This window comes from Bubalus kerabau, chromosome 2 (assembly GCF_029407905.1).
Source record: "Bubalus kerabau isolate K-KA32 ecotype Philippines breed swamp buffalo chromosome 2, PCC_UOA_SB_1v2, whole genome shotgun sequence".
NCBI lineage: Eukaryota > Metazoa > Chordata > Mammalia > Artiodactyla > Bovidae > Bubalus > Bubalus kerabau.
This window is the reverse complement of record NC_073625.1, coordinates 162,969,042-162,983,511: the sequence shown is the minus strand read 5'-3', so window position 1 is coordinate 162,983,511 and position 14,470 is coordinate 162,969,042. Positions and strand designations below refer to the sequence as shown.

The window sequence follows — 14,470 nt, the reverse complement described above, 5'->3', positions numbered from 1 at the left end:
AGACTTGCTTTGTCAGATGGTTATTTACCTGAAAACATATTGTGCCCAACACTGGTGATCTATTGCCTTTTAACAAGTAATCACGTTAACTCGTAATGTGTGCTCATTAGGGATGTTAGGTCTCTTGCTCTTTGGTTTTTTTCCTGGTTAATAATGTCATTATTTTAAATCTGTATTTGATCAGCTCTTTGTAGGCGACACAATTTCCTCCCATTATAAAATTGAAGATTCTAAAATTACATTAAGAAAGAAAAAAACAGTTGTATCCATTGCTAGGCTGATTATATAGGACTTTTATGCCTGTCTTTAGTAGAGTTTAAACAAATTTCTTTTGACTTTGCCTTTGTTTTTTGGGGAAATACATCATTTCAGTGAGGGCTTTCCAGGTGGTTCAGTGGTAAAGAATCTGCCTGCCAAACAGGAGACATGGGTTCAATCCCTGAGTTGGGAAGATCCCGTGGAGAAGGAAATAGCTACCCATTCTAGTATTCTTGCCTAGGAAGTCCTTACAGCCCATGGGGTTGCAAAGGAGTCGGACATGACTTAGCGACTAGCAACAACAATCATTCAGTGAAGAGACTCACTATCACCTTTATATAAATATTGTGGATACTCACGCTTGTGTGCACACTCACACACTGTTTTGAACTATAATGTCCTTCCTTCTGTTACCAGCAGATCCACTTGGGTAAGTGTCTTTGTTGTAAATATATCTTTGGATTATTTATTTCTTCTGAGTTTTGAGTGTGTCTGTCTCAGTGTAGATTAGATGATCTTCATGGACGGTTTTCAAAGTATAGAACAGCAGCTCAGTGTCACCTGATGAGTCATGAGAAATGCGCTTTTGTGGCACCACTCTCGCCCTGGTGGTTCAGAAACTCAGGGATGCAGCCCTCATCTGTAGTTCCCTCACCTGTAGTTTGCTGTATGAGTGGTGCTCATATACCTTAAGGGTTGAAGGCCCCTGATTTAAACTAGCTGAGAATTTTGTTGGCATTATGGATTTGAAATCAGGGTATGGATTTGGGTAATTTCAGTTGGAAATATCAGTCACATCATGGTCCCCATCTGTTAGTCATCTAGATGTCGGTTTGATGATATACTCTTGGAAAATTAACTTATTTGTTGGTTTAGAGAGTGATCATACTTTTTGAAAAAGCTTTTATGCCACATAGGCTTCAGAATAATAATAGCCCACTTTGGGTTTCTTATATTGTCGTGAGTTAACTATTCTGTGAAGTAGATAATCATCTTATTTCTGTTCTCTGGATGATGAAAACAGAGGAGTAGAGCAGCAAAGTTAGAGACCCGATTCCAACTCATGCTTTCTAGTTCTAGAGCCCGCACCTGTGACCACTGTGTGTAAAAGTCTTCCCTATCTTACTGTCTCCACAACCCTTCCCCCGCACTGAGGCCCAGCAGTGAGAGGTGAATGCCATGAATGCAATGGCTATACTCCTTTTAGGAAAATAGGAGTCATACTTGCCTTTACACCGGATTGATTGTCAGCTTTAAGGAATGTTTGTGAAGTGTTTCTAAGACCTTTGGATGAAACAAGGCTTGGGTGGTGGGGTGGCGGGAGAAATCCTGACTATTTTCAACAAATTAATATGCCACACGAAAGGAACACTATTTCAGTGTACTTAACTCATTTATGTTTCCAGATTTCTATAGTGCTGTGACTAGGGAGTTGAGGGGTAAATGAAAGGCTCCAGTTCTTGATCTAAATTAGCTTTATCTCTCCTCTGACTTTAACTCGCAACCACACCTGTCTTTGAACCTTCTCTGATAGTGTTTTGTCATTGGAAGATGACTGGAAAAGTGAACTAATTCTGTATACCCTAGAATTTTTATATACACATGGTTTAATTGGTTTCTTTTTTAATCGAGTCTACTAAAGGTAGTCTGTTTATCCGAAAATACATATTTGCTTCAAATAGGATTTCTGGGAATGGAGAGGGCCATGCCCTGAAATGGCAGGAACCTGTGGTCCTTGTGAAACTGGGCTGGCGAGGAGATGAAGAGGTAATGATGCCCTTGGATTAGCTCTTAATGCTATTTTAGTTCTCTTGTCTTATGGTTTTGAAATGCAGTTGTGTTGACATTAGAGAACGTTCTGATGGAGCACATGTATTTAAGGCAGTTTTCATGTCATCTTGCTTGGCTTTACCTGTTAGAATGTAGAAATTTAGGTTAGATATTATAAGATAAATTCCAAAAGTAAGGAGTATTGGGCATTGCGATGTTTAGCAAAAAAACAGAAAAAGTATACTATCTCTGGTGATCCAGTTATTTGTCATCCTTGTCTTACGTGTTTTGCTTGAAAGCAGAGGAGTGGTGTCTATAATTAATCCACTTGACAGCCATAATGCTCCTAGGATGCTCTGAGTTTGTTGGATAAAGGCCTCATTTTGGCCATACTGTTAACTATAAGCTATTATTGTACAAAGCTTTCCTTTAAATATCTAATTATAGGAGTCCCTGATTCTCTTGATTTAGAAAAAATTACTCCAGGTCAGGTGTCATACTACTGAGAAACTGCTGTTAATTCCTTCTTCTTTAGCACAGCCTCCCCGCAGTGTGCACACCCATTCTCCTCCACCAGCCCAAGGCTTATTCCTGCTGTAACATTGATTTGAAATTTATTCTGTTCTATACAGAATAATATGATCCATTGAATGCTTCAGCTGAAAGAAATAATGATTGGAGGTGAAAGGAGAGTTCACAGCTCTAATAACCTCACCACTGTGGTCACATCCTTATGAACTCACACACAAGTTTTGGCAACATTTCTAGTCACTTACTCTAAAGAAATGAAGATGACTAACATCAGACCAGTTAATTCCAGTTTTCCCTTCTCAGAACATTTGGCTTAAGGAACATCTTTCAATTGCTGTGGTATCAATGCAACAAGCCTTCCAGAGTTTTTGGATGTGTATCCTCCTAATTGCTCTTAAAATCAATTAAGTCTTTCTGAGTTTGAGATATTATCTGAAGAAAGCAAACTGATTGATCTGGAGGTTAAGATTTTCAGAACTCAGTTTACAGGGAGGTGACCTTCTTAACTCAAGGATAGCAGTGGGCGAGCTTGAAAGGGGATGGCTAGAATTCCATAGACTGTCCTGTGGATTCTTTCTCCTGCCCAACAGATGTGTCCTTCAGGGTATCAACAAGAGAATAATCCTTTGGTACTGATCTTTTGGGCTTCCCTGGTAGCTCAGACAGTAAAGAATCTGCCTGCAATGCAGGAGACCTGCGTTTAATCCCTAGGGCTGGAAAAATCCTACCCACTCCAGTATTCTTGCCTGGAGAATTCCATGGACAGAGGAGCCTGGAGGGCTCCAGTCGTGGCAGTCTCAAAGAGTCGGATATGACTGAGCGACTAACACTTTCTTTGAGCTTTTACAGCCATGCAACTTCCGAGTGTTTTGATACTTAATTGAAAGAGCAGAACTTAACCGATACCTTTGCTAATATGTGGTCCATTTTCTGAGATTGACCTTATTCTCATGTGTATGTTGCTATTTGAAGACTTGTACATTTTCTACATGCACAAAAAATTGATGTAAACCAATTTTGTAGGCTATTGAAAGATTTGCTTTTGAAATCTTTGAAAGCTAGTAACACCTATCATGATTTCCCTAGAAAATGTTAAATGTCAGAAAAGCTGTCTTCATGCTCCATGTAGAGAGTGACCAGTGCTTTGGGCTTTTTTCCCCCCAGCTAGCTGCAAGCTTCTTTTGTTTTTTTTTAATTCCATCCCCTGACTCTTACCTCATGACTTTGCCTCTGTCCCATTCCCTGAGCATAATACGGCCAGTGAACTGATACAAGCATCTCACTTCTTCACCTCCAGATTTCCCTGTATTTTCACCAGTTTTCATTTCTGTGTGTGGTTAAGTAGAAAGATGTCCTCGTCTTTCTTCTGAAGTTAATCCAGACATGAGGTCACTGTTGCCTGTTTCCTTTGTCAGTATTATCTGCCCTCCAATCCGGATTTCCTTCCTGGAGACTCACTTGAAACATAGCTTTGAAACTAGAGTATGTCATTGGTCATCCTAATAAAGTGATCACTTTCCTCTCAAGCTATTTTTCTTTACACTCAGCTGCTAGTAAGTGTGGGCTACTTCCCTCCCAGTCACCATTGCACCATCACTCTTACTCCAACCTCCTGTTTCCTCCTCTCTGCCCCTCCCACTCTAGAGAAACTTCTCTTTTGAGGTTCACACGGTTTTTTGTTTGTTTGTTTCTTTAAGAAGCAAGTCAGGGAAGCCAGCATCCACTGTGATTTCTTAACTGTTTTCAACACTGTTGATGGCCCCTGTTATTAACTCTTGCTTCCCTCACTTTTGTGACCTTGACTTCTTTGGTTACTTGTTAATTATGGAGACTGTATATCCATCATTTGATGACTTATTTATGCCCTTCACTCTCTCAGCATTCTTCCCTCCCATACCCTTTCCAAAGAGAACATGGGGGATTTGAATCCCTTCTAGGGACATATTGCTTTTTTCCCTAAGATGTCACTTCTACACTATACCTGCTGTCAAACCACCTACTAGACATTTGTAATACATTTTCACCCACCCCGTGAATTTCCCTCATCTAATGGTGAATTCATGAGCTCCCTACCCTTATAACTTGCTCCTTTACCTACCAACAGATTTTATCTAGTGAGTCCGTCTTAAAACTTCCCAGTCCTTTGCTAACTTCTTTCAGGTACCTCTTGATTTTGCTTCTTATTTTTTATTTCTACCATTAAGACCTAATTTATACCCTGCCAACCTCTTGACCCTACAAACCTCAGACCAAGAGAGGTCTTTTTGGTCTTTCTCTCTGCCTCTCATTTCTCATCTTCAGTTTTTCAACACTTAGTTATCAAGCCAACTTTTCTATAAAACCATGTTTTGTTCTTATCTTCACCCCTGCCCCATTCTTTTAGTTTTTTGGTTACTTAATTATTACTTGTTTTACATATTTAACAAATATTAAGTGCCATTAAGGAGAATGTAAATGTGAATAAAATAGACCTGGTTCTTTCTCACAAAACTGACAGTCTCGTGGAGAAGACAGACATTTAACAGCTACTGAGAAAATAAGTGCTGTACACCATGATAAGTGCTCCAAAGTCTGTCCTTTCCACCCCTTCCCCTGTAGTGAGGGTTTTCAATAAACTCGGGTGACAGAAATGCTGTCATTGTACGCAGCATTTCTACAAGTGCAGTTGAGGATGCTGAGAGCATTTCAGGTGGCAGGAGGAGACCAGAAAAGGAAGGAAGTGCTCAGCGCCTTTGGGAATACTGAGTAGCAATGTGGTTGTAGGGCGCTTATTGGGGGAGGTGCAGTAATATGAATGGGCAGCAGGGGGTGCTGTATCTGATATGCCTAAGCATTTTTACAGACATATCTCAGTTCTCACTCAAGCCTTGTAATAAAGGAGGTGTTACCAGATTTTAGGGGAAGAATCTGAGGCTCGAAAAGACTCATTATTCTGGACCATGGCTTTGGCAAGGGCATACCTTGGGTGCAGTCACAGCCCTCTCTTACCCTGATCTTAGGCTGTTACTTGATCAGTGTGGAGCCATAGTACTCCGTGTCCATAGAACACATGGATCTTTCTAGGATACCTTCCTTCCTCTTCCCTGTTTGGGCTTCAAGCTCTGCAGATGCTGCTGGGATGACACTGACTCTGTACTCCTTAATCAGGGGACATTCATCCATGCATTTTTCAGGGTTCGTAGTACCTTGTCTTGCTGTAGGTAGGTGCTCTCTAAGCAGCTGTTGCTAACATCTTTCCATCACCCCGCACACTCAAGTTTGCATCAGAGCCACTTGACAGGTGACTTAACTGAAAACAATCACCAGGGCACATGACTGGTATCTGAATTTTGTGCAGTTTCCTCATCGCCTTTCTGTTCCCTTTGTAGGGCTTATATTTATACATCCTACCAGGCAAAAAGGAAGTATATCAGTAGAGGAACAACAAAATCAGAGATTAGTGAAGTAGCTCAGGTCATAGAGCTATAGGAATCACTGTCTGTGTTGACTTTATGCTGGGGTTAGGTCTGTCCATTGAGACTTTGGAAGAGATTATGCAACTCAGGGTATTAAATAACAGCTTCTAGAAAACACTGCTAGATTTTTTTTTTTTTTAAGAAGGCAAATTTGAGCACTTAAAATAACATTTGGGGACGTGGTAGCAAGATAGATTGGCAGGTTATGCAAATGTATGTTTCTGATAAAATATTGTAAAGAAGGAAGCGATGCAAGAAGTGGTGCCTTGAATGCAGGCAGGTGAGAGAAAGACAGAATGACAAAAAGGGACTGAGAGAACACTGACTGAGACTGAGAGGAAACAGGGTCTTACTTCAAGACTGTAGAAGCAAAATGCTGCTTTGTGCAGAGCACACACATGGAGTGTACTCCATATTGAACATTAGTGTTCTTCAGGTCACAAGGACTCTGCTTTTTTTTTGCAGCCACTGCTAATTTATATGCACAGAATACAGTTTGTTTTTCCTGGGACAAATCTTTCCCTCGTGTGAGCTTCTTAGGGATAGATACTATTAGTGATAGGAATTACCTCGCACGAGTAAATATGGGCAAATGTTAAGAAAAGAAGATGGGCTAAATGATAGAACTAGGAATTCTACCAAGAAAATTTAGGAATATAGGATCAAAGAGAAAAGATTACTTAGAAAAATTCAAAACCAGGCATAAGAGAGGACCTATCTTGGAATATTTAACTTTGATTAAGGAGTGTGTTTCTGTGGTGCTCTGCCTTAGTAGTTCCCTCTTCTGTGTAGGAAAAACAGTGATGGAATCCACTGTGTTTGGGATGGGGGTGGGGTGGGGGAGGGAGGTGGTCCAGGAGAGGAAGGTGGTGTCAGAATGTGTTTGCATTTCCAGCTATTTTTCTCACACCTAATAAGACCATGCTGGCTTTTGTTTACATTTGGAAAGAAATATACATTCTTGTGTCTTACACAGTCATGTTGGAAGTTAATGGAACTTTTTTTTTTTTTTAATAAAAGTACTTGAGGATTCTAGCAAAAATATAAACCGTTTAAAAATGTTTACTGAATGTAGAAAGCCGAGCTTACTAAGAAATAGCATTTTCCATAAGGATAAAAATATAGCTAGTATGTAATTAGGATGTGACATTAACACCATGTTAAATTTTAAATAATCAAGAGTCAAAACTTACTCTGTAAGGTACGCCCACATCAACTGCTTCTATTAAGACTTCAGGTCAGTTGACACTGTGTTTTTTTTTTTTTTTTTTAAACTTTAGCAAGTTCCAAACTGGAAAAACAAGGGTGTTGCCAGTGGAGGTTGAGGTGGATTGGAAGGCGGGTCAGATGCCACCACCGCACGAGCCAGCATGGAGATGCTGTGGTTAGCGCGTCTCATGTCCACGAACCCCACCCTTTAAACAGGGCTTTCAAAATGCGTTTTCTCTTTTTCAGGATGAATCTTCAAGTCATGAATGTAACCAGCGCACAATCCTTCTTTATGGAGTGGGAAAAGAGCGTGACGAAGCCAGACATCAGCTGAAGAAGATTACCAAAGATATTTTGAAAATCCTAAATAAGAAGAGCAACACAGAGACAGGGGGTAAAGAGCCCTCATGCATTTGCCCCCATTTGCTCTCTTTTGTCTTCTGCCTTAGCGGTCTTTATCAAAGTCATACGTGGCATGGTCAGCAGTGTTTCCTCCCCCAAATGACTGTTACATTGAAATATGAATAAGCACATTGAAATTTTAAGGCCTTGATTCCATTTATAGTTATATATTCCATTTATTTATAGGCACCATTTAAAATGGTGCCTTCCATGGATAGACAGAGGTAATTTTTACTTGCTCCTCTTTTTTTTCATATTTCCCAAATTTTCTGCAATAGTCATATATAAAGTATTAAAAGAACTTACCTGATGGCTCTGAAGGTGAAGAATCCTCCTGCAATGCAGGAGACACAGGATATGTGGGTTCAGTCTCTGTGTTGGAAAGATCCCCTGGAGAAGGAAATGGCAACCACTCCAATATTTTTGCCTGAAAAATCCCATGGACAGAGGAGCCTGGCGGGCTACAATCAAAAGGTCACAAAAAGCTGGACATGACTGAGTAACTATGCATATGTGATAAAGTATTAAAAAATGGAAAACCCTTAGTCTGGAAGAGGTCTGTTCCCCTAATTCCATCCTTTTCTCAAGCTTGCAGTTGGCTCATCATATTTTTGTTGTTGTTTAATCACTCAGTTGTGTCAGACTCTTGGCAACCCCAAGGACTTTAGCCCATGAGGCTTTTTTGTCTATGGGATTTTCCAGGCAAGAATACTGAATAGGTTGACATGTCCTTCTTCAAGGGGGGGTCTTCCTGACCCAGGGATAGAACCCACATCTCCTGCATTGGCAGGCGTATTCTCACCACTGAGCCACCAGGGAAGCCTCATCATTTTTACATGATGATTTAAATTCGTGACAGTGCAGTGACTGATCTTTTCTTATGTTATTCAGAAGAATAGGTGCAATAGGTAGTGGAGGCTACTTGCATCTCCAAGCAATTTCTGTTAAGAATAAAATGGAGTCTTTGCTTCATAATGACTTTACTTGGAATGCTCTTTCCTCAATGTTTTTACATAGTTTCTACAGTGAAGTTATGCCTTTGTATTATGTCACCTTATTGCACAATTGGAATTTTGTAATTATCCGGTTCACATTGGCCTAATTACCCTTTCCCAAGTTTATTTTATTAGATAGTCACATGATTTAAAATGTGATATCATTTTGTATACTCCACTACCACCAGTGGTGTTTATTTCTCTTTTACTTAGGTAATACACTGGGGAAAAAGTTTGGACTTTCCCTATGAAAATAGCACACTTCCTACACATGGCATAAACCACCTCTAGGAATTCGACTTTGTTGTTCACTACAAAATAAATACTGTTTTATGAACCTTTTCCCAGAGGACCCAGTCTTAGGACTTTAACTGAAGGAAATACTGAGGCTTGTCCACAGTAGATCTTTCCTACAGAAAATTTAGATATAACCAAAGCAAATAGCTCTCTTTCCTCTCCATCATTAAGGGTGCAGATGCAGAAACAAGGTAGGAGGGTGGCATGTTTTTCAGTCTTAAAGTGTGTTTTGGGCATCTGATGTATTAGAACTCAATGGGACAGCTGCCTTTGTGTTATTTACATGAGATTCCCCAAGTCTCTTCTGTGGCCACATAAGGAGCTAGTGCTGTAGGGGCTCCATGAGGTGGTGGAAGGGAAATGAAACCTGTTGCCATATCGAGATTGTGAGGAGGGGGAAGAACTGCTCTAAAAAAACTGTCGATCTGCTATTTTTCTGTTTTCTGTATTAAAGAAAAGAGGAAATAGTCTGAATTTCGAAGCTCAGCAGCTGGCTGGCAAAATGTATCCGAAACTACTTTTTTGTATATTTGGGAATGGGATGGACACTTTCTCTTTAGGAGGTTCAGTAATACATGCTTTTCCTAAATTAATTTTAGCAAGTCTTTTCAGATCCTGTGGAATGTTTGGTGTTGGAAGGCTGAGGGGTAAGACAAGGAAGGAAGCACTGTGGTGTCCTTTTCTGCTGAGTCCACTTCCTTTCTTTACAAAGAGTTTTTTTAAAATGTTCGGCTATCGTCTGTCCTATCTTTGGATTAGTCTCTTAAATAGTCAGTTCTTGCTTGTGAACTCACCAGGAGATCATTGTTCTTCACGCTAATTTTTGAGATATTCCGGTACTAGAGGCACCGCTGAGGAGAGGGGCATCTTCATTGGGGATTTTTTTCTTTCCCACATTCTAAATAAAACTCCTCATCAATCAGAAATATGTTTGTTAATTTGGGATAGCGAACTGCCTGCTGCTAAGAAGTCTTAAGTTTGTCACTATGTAAACACTAGCATTGATATGCTGGTGAGACCAGAAAACAGGTAGTGTTAGCATGTGTTTGATTTCTGGTTACAAATAGAAACGTGACTTTGAGGAACTTACTAGGTATGCTCTCGGATCAACCAGACTTTGCCTGGGAGGGTGGGGTGGATTCATAATCTAATGTTGAAATGACATTTCAAGTCGAAATAGGCAAGTCTCATTCTACATTTACATTCACAGGTCATCTTTGGGTATGAATTTGCAAACCACTAATGAAGTTTATCATAACAACAAAAGCCCAAACTTGTAAGATTAGAGATTCAGTATATGTGCTGCTAAAGTGAGCACCAGGATTAGAGTTGTTTTAAAAAATGGAAAACCAAAATAAAGCCACAGAAGAGCAATAATATATATTTTGAAAGCAAATGAACATAAAACAGATGAAAATCTATGAATTGCTATTATATTATTGCTTATGTAAACGTCATTAAAATATTCCTTTGAGAACCAACAGTAATTTCTTAAATTTTTCTTTCACTTGGCTATGTGTAAGTAAATAGAGCCTATTAATATAGACAAACCAATAAAGAGGCTTTTTTGAGTTCTCATACTGGGTCTTCATCCTCAATTCTGTTACTTTTTTTGATGACACACTTGGTTTTGGTACCAAGAAAGACTGAAAAAATACATTAACTTCACTTCCAAAGCTCATGGTATCCAAGACTAGTGGTGTAAGCTTTCAGTCTTGGATCAGTGATGTTAGTAAGTGGAAAATTCAAAACTTGAATATTTTAAACACACTTATGACTTGTGAGCAGTTATATTGAAGGCAAAATATCACACTTAATTTGTACCTTTGAGAATAGATATTGAAAAACTAGTAGGTTTCATGAACTTCTTTGTTCTTATTCTTTGCATTATATTTGGTGTCATTTGGCAAAAGTTACACATAATCTTGTACCTTATTTTACTCAGCACATTTTGATTCTCTGTTTATTTGTTTTAGGAAATAAAACAGCCTGGTGTTTTGCTTGTCTTTTGCCCCTAAACCATACTTGCTTGTTGTTGAAAGAGAAATCTCCTTTCTTCCTAATGTTGTTTTGTAAAACATTTGCTATTACATTTGCCATTAGCAAGCTGTTTCCGTTCAGTTCAGCCACTCAGTTGTGTCTGACTCTTTGTGACCCCATGAACCACAGCACGCCAGGCCTCCCTGTCCATTACCAACTCCCAGAGTCCACCCAAACCCATGTCCATTGAGTCGGTGATGCCATCCAACCATCTCATCCTCTGTCGTCCCCTTCTCCTCCTGCCCTCAATCTTTCCTAGCATCAGGGTCTTTTCAAATGAGTCAGCTCTTCGCATCAGGTGGCCAAAGTATTGGAGTTTCGTCTTTAACATCAGTCCTACCAATGAACACCCAGGACTGATCTCCTTTAGGATGGACTGGTTGGATCTCCTTGCAGTCCAAGGGACTCTGAAGAGTCTTCTCCAACACCACAGTTCAAAAGCATCAATTCTTCGGCACTCAGCTTTCTTCATAGTTCAACTCTCACATCCATACATGACCACTGGAAAAACCATAACCTTGACTAGACAGACCTTTCTTGACAAAGTAATGTCTCTGCTTTTTAATATGCTGTCTAGGTTGGTCATAACTTTCCTTGAAGGAGTAAGCGTCTTCTAATTTCATGGCTACAGTCACCATCTGCAGTGATTTTGGAGCCCCCCAAAATAAAGTCAGCCACTGTTTCCACTGTTTCCCCGTCTATTTGCCACGAAGTGATGGGACCGTATGCCATGATCTTAGTTTTCTGAATGCTGAGCTTTAAGCCAACTTTTTCACTCTCCTCTTTCACCTTCATCAAGAGGCTCTTTAGTTCTTCTTCACATTCTGCCATAAGGGTGGTGTCATCTGCATATCTGAGGTCATTAATATTTCTCCCAGAAATCTTGATTCTAGCTTGTGCTTCCTCCAGCCCAGCGTTTCTCATGATGTACTCTGCATAGAAGTTAAAAAAGCAGGGTGACAATATACAGCCTTGACGTACTCCTTTTCCTATTTGGAACTAGTCTGTTGTTCCATGTCCAGTTCTAACTGTTGCTTCCTGACCTGCATACAGGTTTCTCAAGAGACAGGTTAGGTGGTCTGGTATTCCCGTCTCTTTCAGAATTTTCCACAGTTTATTGTGATCCACACAGTCAAAGGCTTTGGCATAGTCAATAAAGCAGAAATAGATGTTTTTCTGGAACTCTCTTGCTTTTTCCATGATCCAGCAGATGCTGGCAATTTGATCTCTGGTTCCTCTGCCTTTTCTAAAACCAGCTTGAACATTTGGAAGTTCACGGTTCACATATTGCCGAAGCCTGGCTTGGAGAATTTTGAGCATTACTCTACTAGCGTGTGAGATGAGAGCAATTGTGCAGTAGTTTGAGCATTCTTTGGCATTGCCTTTCTTTGGGATTGTAATGAAAACTGACCCTTTCCAGTCCTGTGGCCACTGCTGAGTTTTCCAAATTTGCTGGTATATTGAGTGCAGCACTTTCACAGCATCATCTTCCAGGTTTTGAAATAGCTCCACTAGAATTCCATCACCTCCACTATCTTTGTTTGTAGTGATGCTTCCTAAGGCCCACTTGACTGCACATTCCAGAATGTCTGGCTCTAGGTGAATGATCACACCTTCGTGATTATCTGGGTTGTGAAGTTCATTTTTGTACAGTTCTTCTGTGTATTCGTGCCGCCTCTTCTTAATAGCTTCTGCTTCTGTTAGGTCCATACGATTTCTGTCCTTTATTGAGCCCATCTTTGCATGAAATGTTCCCTTGGTATCTCTAATTTTCTTGAAGAGATTTCTAGTCTTTCCCATTCTATTGTTTTCCTCTATTTCTTTGCGTTGATCGCTGAGTAAGGCTTTCTTATCTCTTCTTGCTATTCTTTGGAACCCTGCATTCAAATGGGTATATCTTTCCTTTTCTCCTTTGCTTTTCACTTCCCTTCTTTTCACAGCTAGTTGTAAGGCCTCCTCAGACAGCCATTTTGCTTTTTTGCAGTTCTTTTTTATTGGGTCTTGATAGTCTTTTTCTTGATGGTTTTGATTCCTGTCTCCTGTACAATGTCATGAGCCTCCGTCCATAGTTCATCAGGCCCTCTGTCTGTCAGATCTAGGCCCTTAAATCTGTTTCTCACTTCCACTGTATAGTCATAAGGGATTTGATTTAGGTCATACCTGAATGGTGTAGTGGTTTAGTTTAGTGTAATATTTCTTAAATACAAAAATCTGTAAAACAACCTTTGTTCCCTGAAATTAAACTTTCCCATGTAAGATGATGTGTGAGGAGGCTTTTGTTTTGGAAGAGAACCTTGAGATCATACAGTACAGCATTTTCTTGGTTTTAGATTTGTGTTTGTAAGTACATATATTAAAAAATATTTTAAAATAGGACCTAATTATTTCTGGATCTTATCCTCAGAGCTGTCAATTACAAGAGCTCTTCTGGAATAAGCAATGTTCATAGTATTTCTTACTTTTATTTTTTCCAAACTTCTCTATGTTAAATTGATAAAGTTAGCACTTTTCTAGTAATGTGGACAGATTTAGTTCTTTCCTGTCCCCTAAAAAGTTAAGAATTGTGTAGATTTCCCTTTTTACACACTAAATTGTTAGACAGTCTCCTAACAAGATGGCAATGGAGTTTTCTGTTATATTCACTTGAGCCTGGGTGATTTTTTTCCCCATTCAATGTTGATATCATATTTTAAAAGTCAGTGAGTAAGAAATATTTAAGGAGGGATTTCTCATTAATCCTGGAGAAGGGGATGGCAACTCATCCAGTATTCTTATCTGGAGAATTACATGGAGAGAAAAGCTTGGTGGGGCTAGGGCTGCGGTTGCAAAGAGTCAAACACGACTGAGCAACTATCATTTCTCATTAATAGCCAAAATTTAAGTATATTACATAAATGAGAATGGTTAATGTTTAGAAAATAATTAGAATTACCTCATCAATGTGGATCAATCTCAGAAGAATACTACTGAGTGAAAGATGACAGATACAAAAATATATATCATATGATTCCATTTGTATAAAGTGAGCAACACTAATCTGAGCCATTAGAGGGCAGGCTGTTGGTTCTCTGGGGCAGGGAAGTGACTGCAGGGAACCTGAGAGGGCTTTTAGGGTTTTGGTATGTGATTTTGTTACTTGAGTTTCATTACATGAATTAATTTCTTTTGTAGAAATTCAGTGAGTCTGTACCCTTTTCCGTATGTGTGTTATAGTTCAGTAAAAAAAGTATCTCTGAAAAAGGTCAAGAGCTTCAATTAAATGAAAAATAATGTATCTACTATTTGTTTATTTAGTTGGAGATGAAGGACAGAAAGCCAGGAAGAACAAACAGGAAGCATTTCCAACCCTGGAGACTGTGTTCACAAAACTTCAACTCCTTTCATATTTTGATCAGCATCAAGTGACATCTCAGGTAGCCATTAAAGCTGATTTATTACGGAGCTGGGATAGTTCCTTAAATCTCTTCCGTGCAGTATGTGTCTTCAGCCTTCCTTGTTTTATAAATGCATTTT

At 39.5% G+C, this 14,470-nt stretch overlaps 1 protein-coding gene across 7 annotated transcripts in view; it reads left to right on the top strand.

Annotated features, from left to right (window-relative positions):
- MED12L (mediator complex subunit 12L) overlaps positions 1-14,470 on the top strand; it is a 362,611-nt gene that overhangs the window by 274,000 nt on the left and 74,141 nt on the right. For all 7 annotated transcript variants that reach the window (XR_008710707.1, XR_008710706.1, XM_055569353.1 and 4 more), the window contains 2 exons: positions 7,470-7,617; positions 14,252-14,370. Coding sequence is in view for 5 of the 7 variants with exons in the window: in XM_055569353.1 (XP_055425328.1) it covers positions 7,470-7,617; positions 14,252-14,370 (267 nt within the window). In the remaining 2 variants the exon portion in view is untranslated. The remainder of the gene's footprint in view (positions 1-7,469; positions 7,618-14,251; positions 14,371-14,470) is intronic.